Genomic DNA, 25,790 nt, shown 5'->3' on the forward strand with positions numbered 1-25,790 from the left:
CTCAAAGTGTAGGGGTGTATACTGTTAATCATTATGAAAGCGTTACGAGTTATAAGGACATTGAAAATGTAGTTGGAATAGGACACTTCTTGACTTTTATGTAACTTTTTTGGGATCCGACAAAGTGGCGGAGTTAGTTTTGAAGTTACGAATTTGACAGAATTCAATAGCTTTAATTTAACTTAAATTTTATATTCGTTTTAGCTTTTTTTCAATACATATAAATAATCTATTCTGAATAATAAATACAAATAATTCAAAATTCAAAATCGATAAATTAAAAATTCTAATTTCGCCTCGCCCTGAAATAAAAAAGTAGTAGTAGTAGTAGTACGAATTGCCTAGGGCAAAATAAGAAAAAGAGGTCCCCCATGATGAACAATATATACATCTAGAGTTGGCAAATTACAACCAAGTGTTTTTCATGCTTTGCTTGGCCAAGAAGAAGAAAGAGGTCCCCCCCATAGGCAAAAAGCTTATTATTGTTAGGGGGGATCATAATTAGTTCATGTACAATTGTTCAATATAATACATAAATATATCTTTTAATTTTACCTCATTTTATATTTATGCCCTTCAACTTTGAGAATACACAAGTAGACATTCAAACTTGTATAAAATTAAGCAAATAGACACACGTGCCCTATGTGGCATCCTACACGGCGATTTGCGTCCTACGTGGTGTTCAGTGTGTATTATGCCACATAGGACTCATGTGTGTACTTGTTCAACTTTATACAAGTTTAAGTGTCTACTTGTGCACACTCAAAGTTGAAGGGTATAAATGTAAAATGAGACCAAGTTAAATGGCATATTTATGTATCATGTCTTTGCTTTATGTTGCAATTTTTATTTCATTGAATATATTCTTGCGGTTAGCAAATCGATTTTCATATTTGTTCCTGTCATTAATGAAGTTTTAATGTGAAATTGATATTCAAAATTTTCAAGAAAAGCAACTACATACTTATCCATCAGCTTCTGAGTTCTTATTATGATTTAAATTTACCCTCAGATCGAAACTTTGTTAGGAATCAAGGACAGAATGATGATATTTTCTAACGATGAGAGTAAATAATATAAAAGAAATTAGCCTAAATAATCGTTCATCCGGTCGCTTAAATTAAAAATAAACAAGAGACATATAATATATATAATTCATGTTATACTCAATAAATAATTAGTGTATACCAATTAGAAAAAAGAAACTTTGACCTTTTTTCCCCCTTAATTCAAACAAATAATTTTCTTGAGAAAAAAAATGAAATTTTTTTCTTGAAAACTTAAATGACTCTTTTTGTATAAACCCGAAAATATTATGACATATCCCCACAAAAGAAACCGACCTATATAGCTTGTCTTTCATAAATAAGTATATTAGCTGTTAGATTTGTTTTTAGATAAAGATATTAGAAAAGATTCTTGTTGTGACCCCTTATCAAACCCAAAACACAAAAATTGGAGCTTCATGGATAATTAATGCATGTGGGGATGAGTTTTCATTCGGGCTTCGATTAATTTAAATTAATTTATTATAAGATGTATTTAAGAAGAAATACTCGTTGCTAAAATTTTATTCATATAAGTACTATTTGAATATAAAATTTCTGATTAAGAATAAAATAATTTTCTCTGGAAATACAATTTGTTTTAAATATTTGATCTTCTTGAAAATAGTTTTGAAAAAATATATATACTTTTATGATTAAATCTATTAAATGATAAATATTTGCTTATTGGAGGTCATCAAAAGTAATATCTTTGACTAGAATTTCTAATTGCATTTTTTTTTTCTCCTCTACGTGGAGCAAGTTGAGAAATAAATGCTTATATTTTATTGAGTAGATTTTAGGTTTAGCAAACATAAAAATCATATTAGCGCTCTATAGATACACATTTGCTATTTGCGCTCAATAACAAATATAGTTTGCTATGGAGCATTTCATTTGTATAAATCACAGGTAAGAATCTTGTTTGTATAAAAAGCGCAACGATTATATATGTATATCGGTTAGATAATTGTATATATGTAACTACTATGTATATATATCAATAATTGTGTTTGTATATCTGCATAAAATTTGAATTTGTATAAAATTGAATCGAATTAAAGCATTTGTATACCAGATCTCTCTCTCTCGCTTTATACAACACAAATTATACATTGTATTTTTTATAATTTGTATTTGTATAAAGCGAGAAAGAGAGAAAGACAAAAGAGAACTGGGCAAGGAAATATTTGTAATGTATAATTGTAAGTGTATAGGACGAAAAAATAATATGTATTTGTATTTGTATATACAATTTTCTCTCACTTTATACAAACACAATTTATACATTTGTGTCTGTATAAAAGTAAGAGGTGAGGGAGAGTGGCGAGCGAGATCAGGGAGAGTAGTGAGCGAGATTTATGGGGACAGAGGCGAATGACAAAGTGTTTGCTACGGATTAGAATTAAATGAAATTGTGGTTATAACATTTATTTTGAATTAATAGTTTGTTATTTTATACAATTTTCCCTATTTTATTTCTAAACAAATAAAGTTCATTATGTAATAATTTTAACTTTGTAATTAGACTTGAAATATACTTTTCCTTCTTCAAATACCATGGATTCTGATACTGGGCTTCTTTTTAAAGCCCACATGAAACATTGGACTCATTCTTATTGGGCTTCAAATTTATTGGGCATTGGTTCGATTCTGTTCGTTCAAACCCTATGATCCGATCGGCGTCCGGCGGGTCTCTTCACCGGCACGGAACTTTCAACACTCCTTCCGTCAACAATACTTTTGTGCTTTCACAGGTAATTTCTTCTCCTATATCTTGAACTTAGCTTTTGATGGATATAGTTATTGGTACTTGCAACTAACTGGAGGTGACAGGTACCCGTAGAATTAGTTGACATGAGAGAAACTATTATGTCAAACTTTAAAGTTTTGTGTGGTTTAATGAATTTGAATTGCTAGATAAAGAGATTTTTTTTTTATAATACACACTATTGTCTCGAGACGCCACTTGTGAGATTACACGGGTATGTTGTTGTTGTAAGGTAAATATTTTGCAAGTATTAGCATAATGTGCATTCCTCTTCTTTGCAATTTGAATTTGGACTGTGTGAGACATGCATTTTTTTGCCTACTAACCAAGTGAAGATCTGGACTTTGTATGGCGTTTCCAAACTTTTTTTCCAAGGCCAAATTTATGTTGCATGTTGTAGATTGAGCAGAAGGATGTAGCATGATTTGACTGTAAAGATCCCATCTTTTCTATGCTGTTTTTCTTGTCTGCAGAAATAGTTTGTATTTATTGAAGTAAGATACAAGTGCTCTCTAATTCTCAGTCATTACAACTCCTTCGGAAAACAATAATCCATCCAAGATTATAATAGTAATCTGAAATAGAGGCGTTCTGGTTGACCATCACTGTATAAAGAACAGGGAAAGCCAACTTGAGAGGGGAATATGCCTACCAAATGTTATGCCAAAAACTAATCTTCCTACCATTTACCAACTTGAAATATGTTTTGCTTGTAAAATCAGAAGCAAATTTTTGCTCTTGCCTGCTATCTGTTCATGTCTCTACTTATTTTATGAGATCTTATATTATTTTTATTGGCATTAGTTCGACAACTTGGGCAGACCTTAGGTGAGTACTCCTTGGAAGTCCAATGGAGGGCACCAACCCAGGCCATAAGAGCCTTCTGATCGACTCATTGACCCTGTCCATGTAAGTCTGTTTGTGTGCTTATTGTGCTCACTGAGCCTTAATTTAGGGTAGTATTTGCCTATGCATGCGATAATCATTGTTTTAGTTGAGAAATTTAAGGCATTATCTAAAAGGGATTGGGTGATTTGGAGCACACCGAGGGTCGTCGTTATTTTGGGTATTCTAGGTGTATAAAGGTCGAGGAGGTTAAGGGTGCTATTCGTAGGATGAGCAAGGGAAAAGCGACTGGGCCTGATGATATACCGGTGGAAGTTTGGAAGATCATAGGCAAGTTATTTGATGTAGGTTTTATAGTTGTGCAATTATGAGCTTGACAACACGGATCTTACCTTGTTAGAGGAAAAGAGATTTGTTCAAACTACAAAGAACGTCTTGGTTTTGGCATTGGTAGAGGAGTGGAGAATGATTTACAGGTTATGATTGCTCATACAATCCTTTAGTTGCATTGATCCTTAACATTGGTCGTGTGTTCGGCAAGAAGAACATCGTGACTAATTTATAGGATACTATGCTAGAGGTCATGTGCTAGGCCCTGCATTCACAACTTAAAGAATTAATAAAGCAAGACAGTGAGAAAATATCTTCTTTTCAACTGTTTTTATTGCAGAGAACCGTATTGTTCTTTTACTACTTCTATTATAGGAATTTCCCACCGCATCTCTTACCTTACTTATAAAAAAAAGGAACTTCTCACCGCATTAATATAAATATTACTTCATGAAAGAACTATATTGTTTTTTCAGGAAGTCATTTTTTTATTATTCCCTGCCATATCAACTTCTCCGTGTGTTCTGCTCTTGAGAGACCTATATACACAGTTGGGAGTTGTCTGCCATTGCAGCCAGATGTGTCTGCTAATTGTTGTATGCTTCTCATGAATCTCGCCTCTACTGACTGCTTATATATGTATAAATTGGATAATGTAATTTCATTTGGAAAAGTCAAAAAACAGTACCAAGACCAAGACGAGTACATAAATATTGGACTTGTACAAAGACTACCCAGAAACTGAATCTAGCCAGTCTGAGAAGTCATCTATGCTAATTACAGTATCATCTTTTTGCCAGCGAACCAAATTGTAAACACCTATATTTTACTACAGAAATCGGCTTCTTTTTCCCTTAAAACATCTGTTGTTCCTTTGTTGCCAAACTGTCCAAATGATGCATAAAGGAATAAGCTTCCGTATCATCTTCATCTTTTTCTTCATACACCGTCCTTGCCAGCTGTTCAATAGATCCTTAATGAAGATTTCAAGCTCTAAAAATATTGAATTCCCATGGCTAACAAGCAGTTAAACAGATGAAGATGTCCAAAGCTGGAGGGATAATTGACTTTATGGTTTCACTGTCATCCCCCACTTTCTTGTAAGATATTTAGGTGCTCTGGTTTTGGCCTTTATCCATGTAAGGTTTATAAAATTTTGAAGTTCTTGGATCAACGGTAATGTTGTCTCTGCGTGACCTATAGGTCACAGGTTCTAGCCGTGGAAGCAACCCTTAATGCTTGAATTAGGTTAGGTTGTCTATATCACACCCCTTGAGGTGCGGCCATTCCCCGAACCCTGCTAACACGGGATGCTTTGTATACCGGGCTGCCCTTTTTTTTTTCTGGATCCATAGGTTCATTACCATGAATTTGCCTTTTTCTTGCAGAAAAGAAGATAAATTTCTTTTGTGATAAGTAAAAAATTAGAACGCAATACTAATGCTTATCTTTTTCACAATTTACTACGTACATACTATGCAATGGAAATCTGATGACACGACAAAGAGTAGCAAAAGTTATTTGGACAGCCAAATGAACATCTGTAAATTCTGGAAATATATATAAAAAAAATGAAACACATTATTACATTGAAACCTTTAAGCTCTTGTAGGGCCTAATTTTTAAACAATTTAGCACTTGCATACTACTAGTATACTAGTTGGGCATGGTTCTCACTGTTTGTCCTGCATGCCATTGGCATCCTATGTTCACCGGATTTTCTAATTGGGGACGAATGTTCCAACATAGCCAATTCCAACAATGAAGAACGCTCCTGCTTGGAGGAACAGGTAGATGAAAAAGTGGTCATTTCCAAATAGCATGTTGTATATAGCACAGTGTAGCATATACATTCCCATTAGCAGCTCTAAGACGTGAATCCTGTTTGCAAACCATAATGCAGGTTACAGTCAGAAATTTGCAGGATATAGAATACTTTGATGTTTAACCAACTTCCTAGGGAAGTCAAATAATATAATGATTACCTTTCACCTATCCTCGATCTTGGTTTCTTTGATGCCTTGGCACTGTACTTTTGCTTCATCGTGTTCCCCAACTTCTCAGTTACAACCCATTCATTTACTCGGCTGGCTTCTAAGAGTCCTATTATTGCTGCCTTGGATCGATGGAGAGACATGACATTCTCAAATAGGATCCAGAATACAAGAAGATGGAAAGATCTGTGTGGAAACCAGATTAAGGTGTATTAAATTATTGTGCTTGAAAAAATATGAAACTGAAAAACAAAAGGACGATTTCGGAGTTCAGTTTCATGAGTTTACATACCTTGGTGTGCAAGCGGCATTAAGAATGGTAATAGTTGCTGGAAGATATATAGCTAGAGGCTTTGTAAGATGGACTTCAGGCACCAAGATAGTTGCTGGAATGACGACACAGTAAAAGAAAAACGTAACCCAGTGTGCGATAATCTTCCTCACAAAGAAGAAACCATAGATGAGATGAAACTTCTTCCATACTGATACACGCTGCATTTAAAAGAAAAGGTGTGACGTGTGACTTGTTGACAAAAAACTTTTATTAATAGTATAAATATTTTTTTTAAAATAGTGATACCTCACAAAGGATGATTTCTTTAATCATCTTGCGAAAGAGGTTAGCTGGGCCACATGACCAGCGGTGCTGCTGAAATCTATAAGCCTTGAAGGTACTTGGGAGTTCATTCTTGACCTAAATGAACTATGTTAGGCATCTGATACATAGAGGCTTGTAGTCATTTCCATAAATAAGAAGATTGAAGTTATGAACTCACAGCTAAGTCCCCCACAAACAAAAATTTCCAACCCTTAAGGCTTGCCCGAACTGCAAGATCCATATCCTCTACTGTGGTCCTGTCTTTCCAGCCACCAGCATCATTCACTGCTCGAATTCTCCACACTCCAGCAGTCCCTACAATTCAATCGGAAAAGCCTGTTACATTCTTAAAATAATGTCTAGCTGTTGAATGCCTGTATATGGAGTGAGATCTGACTATTTGTTTACCATTGAACCCAAAAAATGAACACGTGGACGAGCCAACTTCTTGCTCAACACTGAAATGATAGTCCAATGACATCTCTTGAAGTCGAGTCATCAGACATTCATCTGCATTGACTGTGGAAAGATTTTCACTTACATTAATAACCAAGAAAGAACCAAAAATATGACTGAAGCTGGAAATTCTTTCTCTATGTATGCATTTCCTTTTAAATAGATTAAGGACGCTTTTGTGAATTGATTTTTAGATAAGTCTTTTCATGATAAGTTCTTTAAGTGAGATAGAAACAACATAAAAGAATTCTCTTATCATAGAACTGATCCAATCAAAGTTTATTATCATAAACACAGCAATCTGCTATTCATTAATTTTTACCTCTTCCAAACACCTTTAATTTTGTTTTGTTTTTGAGGTCATGACCAATTATTCAGTGTGTGTATGGACATAATGCAGTCTTTGGCCTTACCAAATTTCCATCTGGCTTGAACCAGAGCCAATTCTGGGTTGTCGAGAAGATATGGTATGGTCCTCCAAAGAAAGTCTTCTTCAGGCTGAAAGTCTGCATCAAAGATCACAACAAACTCACAGTCATCAACATACTGCTTCTTTAGACCCTCCTTGAGAGCACCAGCTTTGTAGCCATTCCTGTTGTTTCTTGTTTCGTATTTCACGTTTATCCCTCTCTCCATCCACTTTCGACATTCCAAGTCCACTAATGTCTGCAATTATATTCTCAAACATTAGTTGGAATTCAGAAGATTCTTAAGTTTTTCTCTCTGATAAAGTTGAGTTGAAAGTGATACCCGTAAAACTTCGTTGGTAGAGTCATCAAGAACCTGCACTACAAGCCTATCTGATGGCCATGACAAGCCACATACAGCTCCAATTGAGAGCTTGTAAACCTGATAAAGAACAATAAGATGATAATCTGATAAAGAACAGTAAGATGATAATCTGATAATAAACAATAAGATGATAATGGTTCTTATTTTGTAGAGAAAGTTCATATCCCTATTCATATGCTATTCTAATTGGGACTAATTTCAAATGTGTTTTTCTTGTTGTCAACTTTTAATCCTCTTTGATCAGGGGTATAGCGCAAAAAATCAGTTCCTTTATTTTGTATGCTCCTAAATATTGTTCCTCATTTGACTAAGCTAGAGGTTAGGGCCTTGCAGTCAATATGCTTTTGATGTATTATTAAACTTATATTTCTAAATGCAGAAAATATCTAGATTTATTTCTATTGGTTTCTTAATGCTCATTGTAGTTATCTTTTTATTAAGCTATGTACAAGTCTTCAACAGTGTAGGATGATTAACATAAATCTATAATTTCTGCAATCAGTCAAATTAGTGGGTATACTCTACTGGTGAAAAATGTCCATAAACTATCTTGCTCCTTTTGGAATTTGTAAACAGATAAACAATAAGCTTCCTTCATTTCAATGTCCTGACTTACACTTGGTTTGACCTAGTTGACCAATTAACATTGACCTTTTAGATCTATTTAAATTATTTGGTCTCTTGCTATTAAAATCATGGTTTTGTAGCAGTACTCAACAGGGAAAAACTTAGGTATATATCATGACAAAGTTTTGTTAGCTTAATCAGTAAAGTCTGACTAATGGTTCAGGATTTATATGAGAAGGTAGTAATCTCTTGGTATCTATTTGTTCATTTAAGAAATTTCCGATATTGTTGGTGTAATTTTTATTTTTGTAATTCTTTTCTGGATGGTCGGTCCGGGTATGGGGAAAGGGGAAGGGTGAGAGAAGAACACATATTGTTCCTCTAGCATTGAAGGTAAAATCCTCCCATGAACTTTCACTTGATACTAGGATATGGTTGTATGCTCTGTGTTGTTTCTAGGTTTTTTATTATTGGTGGTTGTGAGAAATGAAATTGTATTTTCTTTTTTCTGATTCACTAAATTTATTTCAGTTTTGGGATCATTGTATGTTTGTGATTTATTCTCTAAAATTTACTCTCAAGATGGAAAAAATATAACCACTGATCAGAAAAAGAAAGGGTGGTGGAAACAGGCATATTCGTAGTTTCTTCTAGGAAAAACTGAAACACGAAGCTAAACAATAATTATTTATGCATAACTTTAAATCTCTGGAACTTGATCAGAAAAGACATGTACTCAAGTAAGGTATGTACCTCCTTTTCATTGAACATAGGAATTTGGACCAACACCATTGGGTAGTTTTTGTTTTTCTCTAGGTCTTCTTTTACGGACTCGAGCTTATACTTGGTATATCTTTTCTTTCCAAAGCACTTGACCCCTGCTATCACTATTGCCATGTAAATACGCTCAAGAAATAGCATGACGGACATGGCTATGCATATATACATTGCAAGGTGTAGGGCAGGCACTACTACTGGAACGCGTATTCGCTCCCAAGCATGATTTAGACTTTGAGTAGTATTGGTGCTTACTCTGATCCCAGGATCTTGGAAAACAAGATTTCTCATGGTTTGTCTCAACCTGAATTCAGAGTTTATTAAGGGAGCAGAGCACTTTGGGTTGAAAGGAACGAGCTTGCCCTTGCAAGTACATAGAGATGGAGGGAAATTGCGGTGAAATTTAGGATGCAGGTTCTGCTGCTTTAAATAAAGATGCAGTGTGATTGTGGTGAAGGTGACGATTGTAAATGGAGATGAGCTGGAGTGGTTTCGTAGATTGAGTAATCCATTTAAATAAAGTTCTTTCATGTGAGAGACACACGGTCTACATGCAATGAAGGTGCTGCAACGTATCATTGTGCTAGCTGGAGGTTTGGCTTTTCCCTCCGACAATGCTGTTGGAGGATCTAAACATAAATATATATGTTAAACCTTTGTATTCGATAATAAAGATTAAGTTTTGAATGATTATATCTATTTATGTATCTAAAGAGAAGCGTGAAAGAGATCTCATCTGAATTTCGCCAAAATGCTTCTTAACTCCTCGAGTCTTTAGTATAACTTGTCATCTTCTCTCACTGTTGTCTATATCCTTTTATTAGCTCCTAAGTTACTCTGATTTCATGCTTTCTTTTTGAGATTATTAGTGGTAATTCTGACCTGAATCAGAAACAAAATAATTATCTTAGTAGGACTACGTCGTTTTATCCTGTCACCGACATCACTGATTGCTTTTGAAATCATACTATCTAATAAATAAAAATTGCAAAGTTCGCTTTGAAGTTCTTTACAGCTGGCCTAACTCTGTTTTTTCTGGATGTAGAACCATGAAGTGATGCATAAATCTAGCCTCAAAGATGCCACACATAGTTTGGAATCATGTGAATATAGAACATAACACGTTTTGAGCACATCCAAGGCTAACACCGTCATCAACTCTTGGAATGTCATCTAAATTGTCGATTCTTGTGTGGGATACTTGCAGTCCCAAGTCATGATGGATATGTTAGTAAGTGGTTGGCTTTATTTAAATGTTTATAAATTACCTTGTGAAGGGTGACTTCCCTAATTATATCATGGCTGTCGGTAATTCTTTAGAAAGTAGGAAGTTTGGTTTAAATACGTCCCACTTGTTGATTGCAATAAATTTCTAAAGTTATGCTATGTCCGATTTTGTTTAGGGCAATAAATTGTTGGTCAAATTTGCTGATTTGGTTACTCAATTTGTCAACTTTCCTACACCAAAATGTTGTTAAGTTGAGAATTATAAGCAACTTTAATCTATTAGTGACAAACCTCATGGTAAAAACTTACCCGTGCTGGATGTTTGCACCAAACTAATGAATGCAAGACATGTACAACAACATACTCAGTGTAATCCCACAAGTGGGGTCTAAAAAGAGTAGAGTGTATGTAAACCTTACTCTAACCTTGGGAGGTATAGAGGTTGTTTTCGGTAGACCTTCGGTTTAAGAAAAAGAAGATAAAAAAAAAAAAAATGAAAGTGAAGAAATCATGGCAAAACCTATTAAAAGCATTACAAAGTATTCTGAAAATAAAAGAACAGTAACTACAACAAAATAGTGCGATAATTGAAGTACAAGAGACCTAAGTTGCTCGGACTGGGGTGCGGGTGTCTGATACGGGTGTGGATCTATAGGTCGGGTCCTTCATGATCTAATCAAGGATATGGATCCATGTCTGGATCCAGGTGTGGGGATTCGCCTAAAATAATTAAAATATCTAAAAATAGAGTTATAAAACCTAAATTATGAGATATTATGTGGAGAACTTGAGGATAATCTTGGACGGAGATTAAAGGAAAATGAGTGACACAAAAATTTCTATATAAAAGGTATTCCATTTTCTTCAATTTCACCTTAGCTTTTGTATTAATTACATAAATCATTAAGAACTGTCCGGACTTTCCCCATCAATTTTGGTCAAAGTACCCAAAATTGGTTGACCAAATCAAACAGGAATTCCAACACCTACACCCACACCCATGTCGCGTCGACACGGGTGCGACACCAAAAGTGAAGAGTCCGAGCAACTTAGCAAGAGACAATAGATAATGACATAAATTGAAGGACAAGAAACTACATGAGAAATACTAAGATTACTAGTATGGAAGGATAAACGAGACAACACTCTACTACCTATTAATCTTCTACCATAATTCGTGTACAACACAACAGTGTAATCAAAAGCGAAAAACACAAAAAAGCTCTAAGGTTCATAGGGGCTTTAAGCGCAAATGAAGCATAGGATTTATTGAGAATGGGTGCAAATGGAGAATATATATATATATGTTTTGTCCAAGACTAATAATTACTAGCATGAATAACAAATATATGGACAAAGAAATTGATTGTTTTTATGATAAACTGAAATATCAATGGTTTAGCGTCGCCTTTTCAGGACATGCTCATTCACAAGGAAAAATATGTCATAGAGCTTTGATGACAACACTGAAGCACACATTAGCAAGGTTAAACGCTCAACATGTTTTGAGCCTCTTTTCAGGGCTTAAGTGCACCTTTATAACACTGCTCCACAACCTCCTATCTAAGGTCATGTCCTTGTAAGGTGCAACTGTCATATCTTGTCTAATCACCTCTCTCCAGTACTTCTCCGATCAATCTCTACCTCTCCTGAAATCTTCCATAGCCAAAAACTTTTACACCTTAGAACCAGTGCATCCATGCATCTCCTCTTCACATGTTCGAATCATCTCAGTCTCACTTCCTGCATTTTTTCCTCTACCAAGGCCACTCCTACCTTGTCCCAAATATCTTCATTTGTAGTTCTATCTTTCCTAATAAACCCACACATCTGCTGCATCATCCTCATCTCCACAACCTTTGATCTTCTGAATATGAGAGCTCTTGATTGGCCAACACTCCGCCCTATACAACATAGTTGGTCTTAACCACTTTGTAGAACTTGCCTTAAGTTTTGGTGGCATCTTTTTAATACTCCGGATGTGAGCCTCTATTTCATTCACCCTGCACCATAACGATGTGTGACACCATTGTCAATCTTCCTATTTCCTTGGATAATAGGCCCAAGATACTTGAAACTTCCTTTCTTTTGGATGACATGTGCACTAAGCCTCACTCTACGCCAACCTGGGGATTGCATCGCTGAATGTGTCCATATATACGGTCACCACTAAATCTTGGTTAAGTTGTATGCATTCTCACTCTAGTTTTTAACAACTAAGGTTAACATACTTTATTTGTATAAACACCTGGTGTGGGTAAGTATTTTACCCAAATGTCACTTGGGTATGAAACAAGAATGTTCAGCTTAATTGGCATAGGTCTATTTACGTCTGGCACTCCATAAAATTGATGTATTTTGAAAATCAAAGTATGGAGTTCGCCAAAAAATGTATCTAGTTTTGAGTCTTTTGGTTGTGTATTGATAACCTCTAAACTTAGTCCATGTCAAAAGGACTTGATTTTTAACTCTTAACAGGATATTGTTTGATATTTGTGGGCGCTAAATTCATAAAATAAGATTGACACTTCCATTCTCTTGTGTTTATTCTTTGATCTGAAGCAACATATACCCTGAACTTTTGAGAAAACTTTGTACTTCTGTACATGAGGATGTAGGTGGATAGTGCAGATTATATTCAACAATGTGATTATTCTTGATCTATTTCTCTTCAATTCTTAGATGCCTGACTTTTCTCAGTTTAATATACCTCATCAGTTTATGCATAAAAATGCTTTTGGTCTTTCTTCTCTTTCTCACATATTTTATATTTTCTAATCTTGTATATATATCTTGTCTTGAGTTTGCATAAGTATTTAGAATAGATTTCAGCATTCTTGATGCTTTATTTTTTATATTCTCTTTGTAGTACTCCAAATTTATTCCTTTCAAATTGGGAATGTGATAGTTGTGAATTGTGAGGAATTAGGTAATAACAAAAATGAATTTCGGACCAACCACCTTAGGTTCTTAAGCCACTTCAGATGCAGTTAAGATTCTATAAGTTCATATTGTCCTGGAAATCTCCTCCACAATGCCTAGCATAACTAAGAATTCTTGAGATCTCCACTACTGTTTCCATGTGATTATGTGAAAAATCTCTTTTCACAGTTATAGACTTCAAGATCTTGTAAGGATATGATATCTGTAATCATATCTATGATCTTGAATAACAATCTCTATTCTACAAGTATGCATAGGGATAAAGAAGCACATGGGCGCTAAAAGATAAAGTTAACAATCCCTTAATGCTGAGGAATAGAGATAGTGGACTTCTTAGGAGTTTTGTAATTAATGTATTCCTCAGCATACCCTTAATGTTGGCAACCATCAAAAAAGTGTGATTACATTGTTCTTTGCACCAAAAACATAGAGAGGTAATACAATTCCATTTGATCTTTTGAATGGAATTAGATCTGCCTTCGAAATCCTTTCATTTCTCTCCTTCCATATGTTCCACCAACTTCAAGCTGGTGCCGTTTTCCACCAATTTTTTTTTACTCTTACATCCTACCCCTTCTGATGTAGCAGCTTAGTAAGTGTGCATTATGTTCTGGCATTGTCCAATCCTCCCTAGCCAGACAGAAAAAGATTGCCCAGATTGGAGATGTTACCTTACAATGAAGGAATAAGTGACTGTTAGTTTTTGCTGCCTCCATACATAAAGAGCATCTAGATGCTATCTCGATTTTCCTCCTCTGAAGTGTTTCATGAGACATGCTTTATTTACCTTTGTTGGTGCCATGCTTTTCCATATATTTTTCCAAGGGGCCTTTAAAACTTCCTGTCATCTCAGATAAATCCCTGTTGTATACTCTATTTACTACGAAATGTCCATCTTCATTGTGCCTCCATCTGATGGAGTCAGGAGCAGTGTTCGGCCCTGTAAAATTTTCTACCCTTTCTAGTAGTTCAACCACCCTTTCCACTTCCCAATTACCCAACAATCTCCTGAAAATTAGATTCCATCCCTGTGCTGACCAAGTCTCTTCTATTGTGATATCTGGATTGGTGCTGATAGAAAAAAGTTAGTTTCTGGTGACCAACGTATGAGCAAGACCTTTTTTTTCCCTGGAAGACATTATTGAGTCCTGTACATAACATGTCAAACACTGATTGCGTAGTTTTTTTCTCAATGTTTAGGTTCCATTACTAGAACAGTATCGACTATATTGTTCAAACACTTCCAACTGGTTTTTCTGTAATGTTATGTTGGGCGATGTGGCCAAATTGGTTCTCATTATGTGTATGTCGCGGATATACATCCTAATTGTGATAATTGACACTGGTTGTTGATGGTTCCTTCTTTTACCCAAATCGGTTATTGATCATTAAAGATTAATTTGTGCATGTGTCAATTAATGCTTGTGATTATTGCTTGAAGGGATGGATCATGTGACATCTAATAGTTGTGGAGAGAAGGATCGGTATGCTTTAGTGAGAAATTTAGCACATCTATGTGTTTTTCTTTAGGGAGGACTGGATAATCTACTCGAAAAACTAGGCAGTTCCATTATCCATTGAGTTTGGTAGAGAAAGTTGCTGACAGTTCAATAGATCTAGATGATAAACAATAGCCCTTTGGTGTTTTACTTTATGTATGTTGAAGATATGAGGTAGCTACTGAACTTGAAAACATGAAATTAATAATCATCCAATTGATCAAATATGAATGAATTTTAGTGTGCTTGTAAGCTGTAGCATGTAGGTCAGATCAAAAGTTTCTTGTTTCTTCCATCCAATTGGTCTTTTGCTAGAGTTAAAGCAGTAGTCGAGGCAGGATTTTCATCAACAGGATTCATCATCTAACTATACATATATGTACAAAAATTTGACCTTACAACAGTAATAATATATTCGGTGTAATAATTATACAAATTTGATTTGAAGAGTAGACACAAAACTTACCCCCCTCCTTGGGAGTTGGGAGGCAGAGAGATTGAATCCCCTCTACCTCCGCCGTGGGTTTAACTATCCATTAAGACTTACATTCCCAAGTTTCAATCTTTGAGACCTTTAGTTAAGGACAGAAAGGTTTCAAACATTCTATTACACCTTGTGATAAAGATCTTTCATTCTTAGAGTTCGACTCAATAGTTAAGTGTGGCAAAAGATCGATGCAACAATGTGTTGAACGGAATCTAGCAGTGTTCATACAAAACATAAATATACGTGAAAAATCAGGATTGAATTCATCAAGTTTAAATTCTTTATTCATATTTGATTTCCATTTACTCACAGTTTGGTTGAAAATGGCATTACTCACCATTCCACTAGACAGACTGAGGCACTTCAGGTGGAGTTAGTGTGCCTGCATTTGGTCAGACCTCGTGTCATTATATCATTGGTCACCAAGAATAAACAGCATCTGCCCAAGCCTATTCACCACGTGGCTTCTGTCTAACCATCTACTGACCATTCAACCTTTTCTCTCTCTTTTGTTTCAGTGTCCGATATTCATATTGAATTCTCACAGATGCAAATCATGTTGTGTAAATTCATTTAAGCGGAGAATTGTTTCGTAATATAACTTTTTCATATTTATGATTCGAACTCAAGACCGTTGATTAAAGGACTTCTACTTTTGAACTATACAACTAGAAGCTTCTTTCTTGAATGAAACTTATATATTCTATATGTTTTTTTCTCAATGTTTATTTATTTATTTCATCTCTTCACGTGTTTGATTTGTTGTGTAGCTTACATCTTTTTGAGTCCATATCAAATCCCAAGAATTCACCACATCAATAATTATAAATAATACCTACACTCAATGCCACATATACGTGTGTGGGGAGAGGTTGTGACAATATGAAGGCTCTTTCATGCTAGGTGTCCAGATCTATTATATTCGAGTCTTATTTTTATCACATTTATTATTATATCTAGTAACGCTTCGTCCTAATGTAGACTTATTTCTGTAAACAAGAGACATTTTTTTATCTGCATTTGCACCTGCACCTTAGTGAACGAATTTGTTAGCATATAATTCGTGCAGAAAGGTGTTGGTGCTCATGCAGACAAAAATGGTATCTTGGCCTTCCATTGGTTTCCCAATCTTTACCTTTCGAAGTTGTTGCACTAAGTGCAAGCATCGGTTGAACTTGTGTTGATGGGAGATAGCAGTATTCAACGAATTAATCGAGGTAAGCATAAGTTGACACTTATCTTTTTTTCTATAGTTAAGAAAATATTACTTTAGTAGATTTAATTTGCTCATCAAGATTCTTATTTGATTTTTATTTAGGTGTTGACTCGCAATGAAGCAGACCCGTCTATCGAGATGATATAGGATATCAATGACATTGTGTTTCAAAGACGAATAATTACTTCTACACATTAAAGTTTGTGGTGAAATGAATAGAATTTCTTCACCTAAAATATAATTAGTTGTTAGTCTTCGAGCAATAAGATGGTAAAATATCTAAACGTTTTCTTTTAATCGATCGTAAGTGACACGTATTAGACAAAATGCGCCGATAGTTCATTTTTGGGACAAATATTTAGTAAATGATTCTCTTTTTATTTATCTTTTTACAATTTCTAAACCTTTTGAATCACGATTTAAAAATCTCATTTAAACGAACTAAAAGATTTTATTAGACACTATGATTTTACACTTGTAAACGTTACCCAAAGGTCTAATATCTTATCAATCATTTAAGTTTATAAAATTACCTCAAATTAGGCAGATATTTACCTAGCAAAAATTAATAGTAAAAATAAAATGATCAAACCAAATAAGAAGTTTTTTTTCATAATTGGAATTGAGAGGTAAGGGTGTTCACGGGCCGGTTTGGATCGGTTATTGATCAAAATCAAAACTAAAATCAAACCAACTTAATCGGTTTTAAAATTATCAAAACCAAACCAAACCAAATATAATATACATTTATCAATTTGGTGGTTATCGGTTTCGGATTGGTTTGGTTCGGTTATTAACCATACACAAAAATAAAAGAAACAATTCATTCAAAATGTGAAAAAAGTGACAACAATCCATTCAAAACGAAAAATAGTTAGAATGACTTAAATTACTGAACTTTCGATCACTAAATTTATTATCAATAAAACTTTAAAATTCACTATATTGGCCTACAAGGAAGAAACAATAACATTTTTAGTCCCATAAAAAATTGTCATAGACACTCATATACATGAAATCAATAAGATAAATGTTTCATCTTGGGCATTTTTGTTTTTAATAAGTAAATTATAAAGAAATTTTAATAAAAATATGTATAAGATCTTTAAAATTGTTTATAAAAATAATATATTAAGTATGTATATTAATAAAATATATGTATATAATTCATCGGTTCGGTTATTTCTTCGTTTTTTTCGAATAAAATCATAACCAAACCAAATACTATCAGTTTTCAAAAATCTAAAATCAAACTAAATCAAACTCAAATAAAATCGATTTTATTTTATCAATTTAAATCGATTTTTATACCAACCGTGTTGAGAGGTATGTGAAGAGATGATGTGCTATCCTTAGCCATGCACTTGTCAAGTGTATGGAAACCCTAATATTGAAGTGTTATTTTCAATAGATTTTCTTTCTTATCCTAAATAATGCACACAGGACCAGCTCAATAGTATTTATTTATTGAGTTTAAAATATATAAGGTAAGAATTTTTTACCATAATAAGTTTAACTAGCAATCAGACGATTTCAAATATATCGTAATAATATATTTAGTGTGATTTTTTAAGTGAGGTTTGAAGAAAATAGTGTATACGTAACCTTGCTTCTATATTATAAAGATAAAAATGTTATTTTTAATAGATCTACAACTCAAGTAAAATATATATAAAAAATAAGTACAGAAATAAAATATAATAGTAAAAAAGTTAGGTAAAAACAAAGGAGAAAGAGAATAATTGCAACAATAAGTAATACAGTATCTAAAGAAAAGAAAACAGTATGTATAATAATAGCAAAATCGAATAATCTGGACAAGGAGATTGTTGGATGTGTAATAAGAACAAGGATAAGGAAAACGGTGATCTCCATATCCTTCTTTTAGGATCATGTATTCTTGATAAGTTGTGTATGTATCATGTCGTATCTAGCCACTTCTCCTTAATATTGTTTCGGTCTATCTACCTCTCTTCGTACCCACAATAGCAGGGGAGGAGCTACCCTAGAACAAGGGTGTCAAGCGACACCCCTTCGTTAGAAAATTACATTGTATATATAGGTAAAAATTTGGTTTAATAAATATATACCTTTGAGTAATGGTGAACATTCTTATCACAATTCATCATATGCGAGCCTCCATTTCATCCACTCATTCTAATATGACGTGTAATAACACCACTAATCTCCTCATTTTCTTGAATTACTAGCTTCCAACAACTATATATATATAAAAGTTAACAAAATTGGAGAGTTTATTATACTTGTTATAGATTAATATACATTATATGTAAGTCAATTTTCTTAAAAGACCAATAGCTTATGTATAAATTAATTATACGAAGAAAAAAAAATATAATCCAAATATTGTATTAACAATAGTATACCTTATATAAAGAGAGAGAAAAAAGGCAACCAAATATTATACTTATGCTAGATTTTATGTGAGGATTATCCTTTTATCATTTTTATAATCAAATAATAATGTATAAAATTATGCAAATTTTTATACACGACTCTAACCAATAACCAAACGACCTCTAAATATTTTATTAAAATAATAATAATCTAAACAAGACCACGACCAAAGCGACGCCGTCCAGTATAGAAGTATATATAGATAAATTATCCCCTTTGAAATCACAATCTAGGGTTTCAAAAAAAAATTCCCAATCCAATCGGAAAAAAACCCTAATTCGCAGAGAGAAAAAATGGGAGGAAAGTGTCCACACAGGAGCGTGAAGAAGCGTAGATACTCTCACAAGCAATTTCGCCGTACAAAATTCCTTGTTAAAGGAGACGATGCTGTTTACGATGATCTGTTAAAGCCGGAGGAGCAACGGAAAGAGTTGCCCGTCGACGAAGATCTTCCCGGAATGGGTCAATACTACTGTATGCACTGCGAGTAAGATAAACTTCGCTGCTTTAATTTTCATGAAGTTTGGTTTTGTTTTTAATTTATAAAAAATGACTTCTTTTTGTGTGGGTGTGTTTAGTCGATATTTTGCAAATGTTACTGTGAGGGATGAGCATTTCAAGACGAAGAAGCACAGGAAGCGGTAAGATGTTAATTGATTTTAGCTTAATTGTTAAATAATTGGAGAAAAAAATACTTTTTTTTTGTGTAGTTGTTGAGGTAATTATTGATTTCTTACTGCAACAACACCAAACCCACTATAATCTCACAGGTGGGGTCTGGGGAGGGCAGTGCGCACACATACTTGCTCCTGCCTTGTGAAGGTAGAGAGGTTTTTTCCCGATAGATTCCAGGTTCAAGTAAAGCATAATAACAAGTATTGAAAGGAAATACCGTAGTGAAGAAGTCATGCTAAAAATGAAGTAGGAAAGAATAGTAGCAACATCAAATAACACAGTAATTGAAGCAGATGAAACAACAAGCAATTATTGATTTGTTATGGCATGAATTTGTGTGAATTGATTGAAGTTAGGTGAGGATAGTTTCTTCTGATTATTACTGCGAGGTAATGAAGCTTAAATGCTGAGAATTGATGATTTGCTTGGATTTGATTTCCTTGACTTGCTTATAAAAAGCTATTTGTAGGAGACAAAGTAATTGTATTTTGTCTAGAGACTAGTGAGGGTACTGTAGTTGAAGGCAAACTTATTGACTTCAGAAAGATTAGCTGCTAAAAGGTGTTTCAGATTTTCAGTTAGATGTAGGCGTCCTAAGGCTGTGGCATAGCAATCAATGAATTGAGTAAAAGCAATGCAAGTCCTTTAAATTCCAGTAGAAACAAAAATTGTTTGGGTGATACCATTCCATCTGCCTAGGCTTTGGTGGCAAAGTTACCCAGTATTTGTGCGGGTTGGTGGTGGTAGTAGATGCTTGATGAAACAGTTGAGGTGCATTCAAACTGGCCTGAATCCATCGTTGCAAAAAAGAACTAATGCCTAGTGATATTCCTTCAGTATAAGACATCATTATCCTAAAGAGAATACGAAGTTGGACCGACATGCCCCAAACATTGTAATAGGAAGTAAACCCTCTTTATTTTGATCGGTAAGGAGTAACTTTTGTTATTAAGACACCAACGAAAGGTGATCCTGGGATAGTTATATCCAGAAGGAGACCATTCAAGTTGTAGTAATGAGCTATCCAATCAACATCGGTACCTATCCAATTGTCTTTGGGTGACCTTCTGAATGAGACAATCAGATATGGAAGAAGCTGGAGGAGAGCTTCCGAAGAGTCCAATCAACTTAGGTTGCTATCCATTTCCCAATTATTTTGATTCCTTCAGAAAGTTGATAAGACAGCCATATCCTGTCTATTAAAAAAAGTACAATTGTTTTGAATGTTGTGAAACTGTATAAATTCAGAAAGAACCATGCCTTTTCAGACCAAAAACTTGTTTTCCTACCATCCCCCTTTTATTGTTGAGTTTTCTTGAAAGAAATCCAACATGGCCTTGATGTGTTTCCAGATACCTTGACCAAGGGAGGGAGGAAAAGAAGTACGTTTCAATAAAATTCAACCAATTCCCTAGCAAATTTGGAGCTTCTTAGAGAGCAGGAATAGATAATAGCGCTTTTGTCTGTCTATCATAGCATTCCTTATTATAGTATAACAAACAGTAGAATGCAAATTATAATGTCCCACAGAGTCCATTAGGAGTAGAGACAACCTTCTCTAAAATTTATTTTGAACTGACAAACTGGGGAAGGGTAGAAAGCATGTCTGGCAACAACTAAACAAGCTCAAAGCTTTCAAAGAAACATGGTCCTGGACCATCTTGATTCTTGCATTTTTGCCATCAAATTTTCTGGACAGATATAGGTCAATGGTCCAACTAACCAGGACCATGAAGTTTAGGGGTCAAGGACCATAGGAGATGTGCTTTTAGGGTTGTGTATTGAAGACTGAAGACCATCTCATCTGCTTGTACTACACAGTATCACATACCTGATAATTTGCTGTTAAACCATTTTGCCAACAAATAGTACCAGCTGATTCTCTAGAGAGTTCACTGTGTGTTAGTTTCAAAGATTGAAGAAGAATAGTGTTATTCTGTTTTGCATTATAGAATAACTTTGAGTAGTGAATTTGGCAGCAGTATTTGCTTAGTGTTCTTTGCAAGTTGCCTTTTTATTCTAGCCTAGTTGTTTTGACTGCATTGGGGCAACAAATGCTAATAGAGGTCATATACATTGTAGAGCCTCTGCAGTCTTACACACTTGCAAGGACAGGGTGAAGGAATAGATTAGCTTTTTGCAAGTGAATGGTGAAAAGAGAACTGGTGCTAATGAATGTGTGAAGTCTTGAACATACAAATTGTGTTTTATTCGTCTATCAGCTTCTCTATTTCCTTTGCATTGTCCAAGTAGGGATTTCTTGGATAATTCAACATGTCTCACATGGTAAATTGGAGGATTTGGTTTCAGAGGTACAACTTAGAACGTTAATGTAACAGAAACATAGGTGTTACAACTGGAAAATGTGACACTCACATTATAAGTTGTAAACTGAGATGGTGGGGAACTACATATTCAATTTGATTTGGCCGTAAATAAATTAGATTTTCTGCTAGAAGCATCCAATTTGAAGTGTATATGCTCCAAGCATACAAATTTGACTTATGAATTGTGAATCTGTGGCTCTAGTGATTATAGTTGGTAGTCTGAATAGTTTTGTACTTTTGTTTATGCAGTGTGAAAATAATGATGGGCCCTAAACCGCACACCCAACTTGATGCCGACTTAGCTGCTGGAATGGGCATGCCAGATAATGGTCCAAAGCTAATGTCAATGAGTTAGAGCTTCCCTCGTCCTGTTTATAACTCATTTGGCACTGATAGAAGAACCGTCTCTCTCTCTGTCTCTGTCTCTGTCTCCCAGTATAGTAAGTTTAGAAGATACTTAGCGGAGCGCATTAGCTTGGTGTTTCTTGTTTGGCCAAGATTCACTGAGATGATGCTAGCTAGTGACTGCCTATGTTTTGTTTCTGTTGTATCAAACCACAGATTTCTTAAAGAATCGTCGTCTTTGAATTAATATGCCAATTTATTCAATTTGGATTCGATAGCTAAACGCTGAAAGAGCAGTAATTCGTTCAGTTTTTGTTGAACCGGAATAATGCTTGATCATCAATCTTACAAGATGTCTCCTATCTAAAATTTGTGGAAAATCTGGTGAAGCATTGTACTTTAGATTGTAAATCAGATGAAAATAGATTACTACTGACCCAGAATTGTCATGTAACTTTCCAAACATGCAACTGAAAGTCATACAAAGTTTTACAATTTTACAAAATTATGAACCTTATAATGAACAAAATAACATGTTTAACTATTAGTTATTATTGTTAAAGAGTGGACGCTTAGTAATTATTTGGTATTTGTATTGGTGGGAGGAACAAGTACATGGTAAAATAGTTGAGGTGTACACAACTAATCCTGAATACCACTTTTGAAATTTTTTTGTATGTGGAATAATTTAGTACTTGTGACGGTAGAAGGTAGCAGATATTTTTATGAATAATCTAGGTGTGTGCAACCATAGTAAATAGTGAGTTTGATGTGGAATAATTTAGTACTTGTGACGATAGAAGGTAGCAGATACTCTTGTGAATAATTGCGTGCAATCATAGTAATAAGTGAGTGATACTATGGGGGCTAATCATTTGTTGTGTGTGTTTTATATTAGGTAATGAAATCATTCTAATTATAATCAATTAACAGAAACAATAATCTCATATATAGTATGCCCTAAAGCTTAAAGGTACAAAGTTGGATGAATATTACTATTATTATTTCATTTTTATGTTTGGACAATTTAAATGTCCCAATTTGGGTACATTAGGCAATGTGTATATCATATACAATTATCTTAGTTTCTTCTAGTTGTATATACACAATGTAAAATGTATTCGTAAGGGTTTGTCATGGAGTGGTAAACATTTTTTCATTTTTAATGAGAAGTCACAATTTTTGAATCTAAATGCGGGACTTTTCGACGTTCGAATTAATTGAATTCAAATGTGGATAACAGATACTGAGTAAAAAATCAATTTAAAAAAGAAATTTAAAGAGAAAAGAAAAAGGTAGTATAAACTACAAAGTAGTAGAGACATGAGTGTTAAGATCAAAATACCTATAGAGACACACACGTTATCAAAAGAAGAAGCAAAATATGTGATGGATTTTTCGAGAAATATACAGAATTTGAATCAAAGTTAAATCGTATTTTTCATGCTAGCTTCGCCCTTACAATTAGGACTTTGATTCGATAGTAAAGAGTTACACGTGATTTATGGAACATATGTTACGAGTTCACCTCTATTACAAACAAAGTCAAGTATTTAAGTAAAAATACTCGTGATTTTGTAAATCTCTTTAAATTTCTATTTAATTTGAATTAATTCCAGATTGAAAAGGAATAAATTAAATTGAGGTACCATTAGGTGAAATGAATGAGATATCATGAGTAAAATAGAACTAAAAAACAAAAAAAATTGAAATGAAATGATTTATCAAAACTCATAAGCGCGTGATTGTCAAATCAAACTTCAGACAAAATATTAAAAATTTTCTTGCACAAAACCTAACTTCAAAGTCGTATACAAGTTTGTAACTTCATTTCCGTAAATTTAAAGTTTATTCTAAAACAGCTAATCTTACAACAACGTATTTACTTCATTCACGTCTTAAATATCGATTCTGAAATCAGCTATTTGCTCACTTGACCTTTTACATTCGGTCGTAGAGACAATACATGTGATATGTGTGACGTAGGTCACCAGTTCGAACTCTATTGTTATAAATAAGCCAAATATTTAAGTTGTAGAGAAAGGTAGAGGGACGAGTTCATACACTTTCAGAATTCCAAACGTGTACGCCAATTAGAATTATGATGATAAGAAAAAAAACAAATTGTTCAAAATTGCTTTTTACAACACTTTCTGACGCAAAATTTGTTTGTATTTTATGGATTTTTTCTTATTTGGGATTTTAGTGATACATTTGAATAAGTCAAAAACATATGTCCAAAGCTCTCATGATGTATTTTTTTTCGTTTTATTTTAGATACTATATTTTTTTTATTAATCTTTTTTTAAAATGACACAATTTTTATTTTTTATTTTTTAATGAGAAGATTTAATAGTTATACAAATACAATGATATATTTCAGTTTATAAGTTAAATTTTTTTTATAAACACGCAAATATTATGAAACTTTTAAGATTATAAATTTTAAAATGATTTCTTTTGTCATTATTAAATCTCATTTTGACATGATTTTTGTTTTTCTGATTTTTCTTTTCAAAATAATGTATGGTTAATTATATATGAGCTTTAAATTATTTTTAAACTATTATTCTTTTAAGATGAGCTTAGAAAAAGTGAATTTTTCTTTTTCCCACTTTCAAAACTTTTTAGTACTTTTTTTTCAAGTTAGATGTAGAAGCAGATCTAGATTTAAAGTTTATTAATTTTTATAATAATTTAAAGTTAATATATAGTGAATATATTCCTAGTTAAATATCTATAGATATTTTGTGACTATATATGTGTAGAGTTTATGCAACTGTTAATAGATTCTCATAAATCTATAGATAACATTTTGAATTTATCACTGATTAAATGTATATTCAAAACGCAATTTCAACTTTTAAATAATCTTCTTGCATATTTTTTTTATGTTCATTATTAAATCTCTGAAAACTAGTACCAGTTGACTACAATAAATTAATTTTCACTTTCAATATAAATTTGTCTTCGACTCTTTGTCTCTTTTTCTTATCTATTATATCTTTATTTCATAATACACAACTTGTTATTCACTTGAATGATTTTATTTCAACTCATATCTGTCATGTTTTGACTTAAGCATTTTGTTCACATAGCCAATTACAAATATATAGGATCCAAATAATGTCATAATGAAATATGCTTTCGGATCGTTTTTAGAATGTATAAAAATAATATTAACTATAGTATCTATTAGTAACGTTGAAATTATTTATTATTCATAATTTGATCTAGTATATTAAGCCGGAACAGATTTTTTTTTTTAATTGTAATTTGTAATCTGTAATTTCACTATTATGATGTATAACTAATATATACGTTGAAAAAAACGACCAAACAAGATATCAAATAATATCAAGGCTGATATATGTATTATTTTCTCTAATACATTCTACAAAGCAACTCCTTTGTGGTCAAGATATATAAGATAGTACACTAAATAAAGGTTCGTTTATTTAACTTCAATTATT

At 33.5% G+C, this 25,790-nt stretch overlaps 4 protein-coding genes across 6 annotated transcripts in view; 2 read left to right on the forward strand and 2 right to left on the reverse strand.

Annotated features, from left to right (window-relative positions):
* LOC125870200 (uncharacterized) overlaps positions 1 to 25,790 on the forward strand; it is a 390,460-nt gene that overhangs the window by 198,712 nt on the left and 165,958 nt on the right. The window lies entirely within an intron of this gene.
* LOC125870188 (heavy metal-associated isoprenylated plant protein 3-like) overlaps positions 1 to 25,790 on the reverse strand; it is a 210,645-nt gene that overhangs the window by 12,108 nt on the left and 172,747 nt on the right. The window lies entirely within an intron of this gene.
* On the reverse strand, positions 5,359 to 9,900 carry LOC125870202 (glucomannan 4-beta-mannosyltransferase 1-like). Its single transcript, XM_049550567.1, has 9 exons — positions 9,157 to 9,900; positions 7,795 to 7,893; positions 7,458 to 7,710; positions 6,997 to 7,107; positions 6,767 to 6,903; positions 6,571 to 6,684; positions 6,283 to 6,482; positions 5,982 to 6,176; positions 5,359 to 5,877 (listed from the first exon to the last, which is right to left on the reverse strand). The coding sequence occupies exons 1-9, from the start codon at positions 9,757 to 9,759 to the stop codon at positions 5,718 to 5,720; spliced, it is 1,872 nt and encodes a 623-aa protein (XP_049406524.1). The 5' UTR covers positions 9,760 to 9,900; the 3' UTR covers positions 5,359 to 5,717.
* LOC125870196 (uncharacterized) lies at positions 19,180 to 22,600 on the forward strand. Its single transcript, XM_049550559.1, has 3 exons — positions 19,180 to 19,457; positions 19,549 to 19,611; positions 22,222 to 22,600. Exons 1-3 carry the CDS (start codon positions 19,264 to 19,266, stop codon positions 22,325 to 22,327), a joined length of 363 nt encoding a protein of 120 aa, XP_049406516.1. The 5' UTR covers positions 19,180 to 19,263; the 3' UTR covers positions 22,328 to 22,600.

This window comes from Solanum stenotomum, chromosome 7, assembly GCF_019186545.1.
Source record: "Solanum stenotomum isolate F172 chromosome 7, ASM1918654v1, whole genome shotgun sequence".
Classification (NCBI taxonomy): domain Eukaryota; kingdom Viridiplantae; phylum Streptophyta; class Magnoliopsida; order Solanales; family Solanaceae; genus Solanum; species Solanum stenotomum.

Coding starts and splice junctions, on each gene's coding strand:
- LOC125870202 (XM_049550567.1), bottom strand. CDS start 9,759: ATGATACGTTGCAGCACCTTCATTGCATGTAGACCGTGTGTCTCTCAC. Junction 6,483..6,570: donor AAGAAATCATCCTTTGTGAG/GTATCACTATTT, acceptor TTTTAAATGCAG/CGTGTATCAGTATGGAAGAA. Junction 6,177..6,282: donor AATGCCGCTTGCACACCAAG/GTATGTAAACTC, acceptor GTTTCCACACAG/ATCTTTCCATCTTCTTGTAT.
- LOC125870196 (XM_049550559.1), top strand. CDS start 19,264: ATGGGAGGAAAGTGTCCACACAGGAGCGTGAAGAAGCGTAGATACTCT. Junction 19,458..19,548: donor TACTACTGTATGCACTGCGA/GTAAGATAAACT, acceptor GGGTGTGTTTAG/TCGATATTTTGCAAATGTTA. Junction 19,612..22,221: donor ACGAAGAAGCACAGGAAGCG/GTAAGATGTTAA, acceptor TTGTTTATGCAG/TGTGAAAATAATGATGGGCC.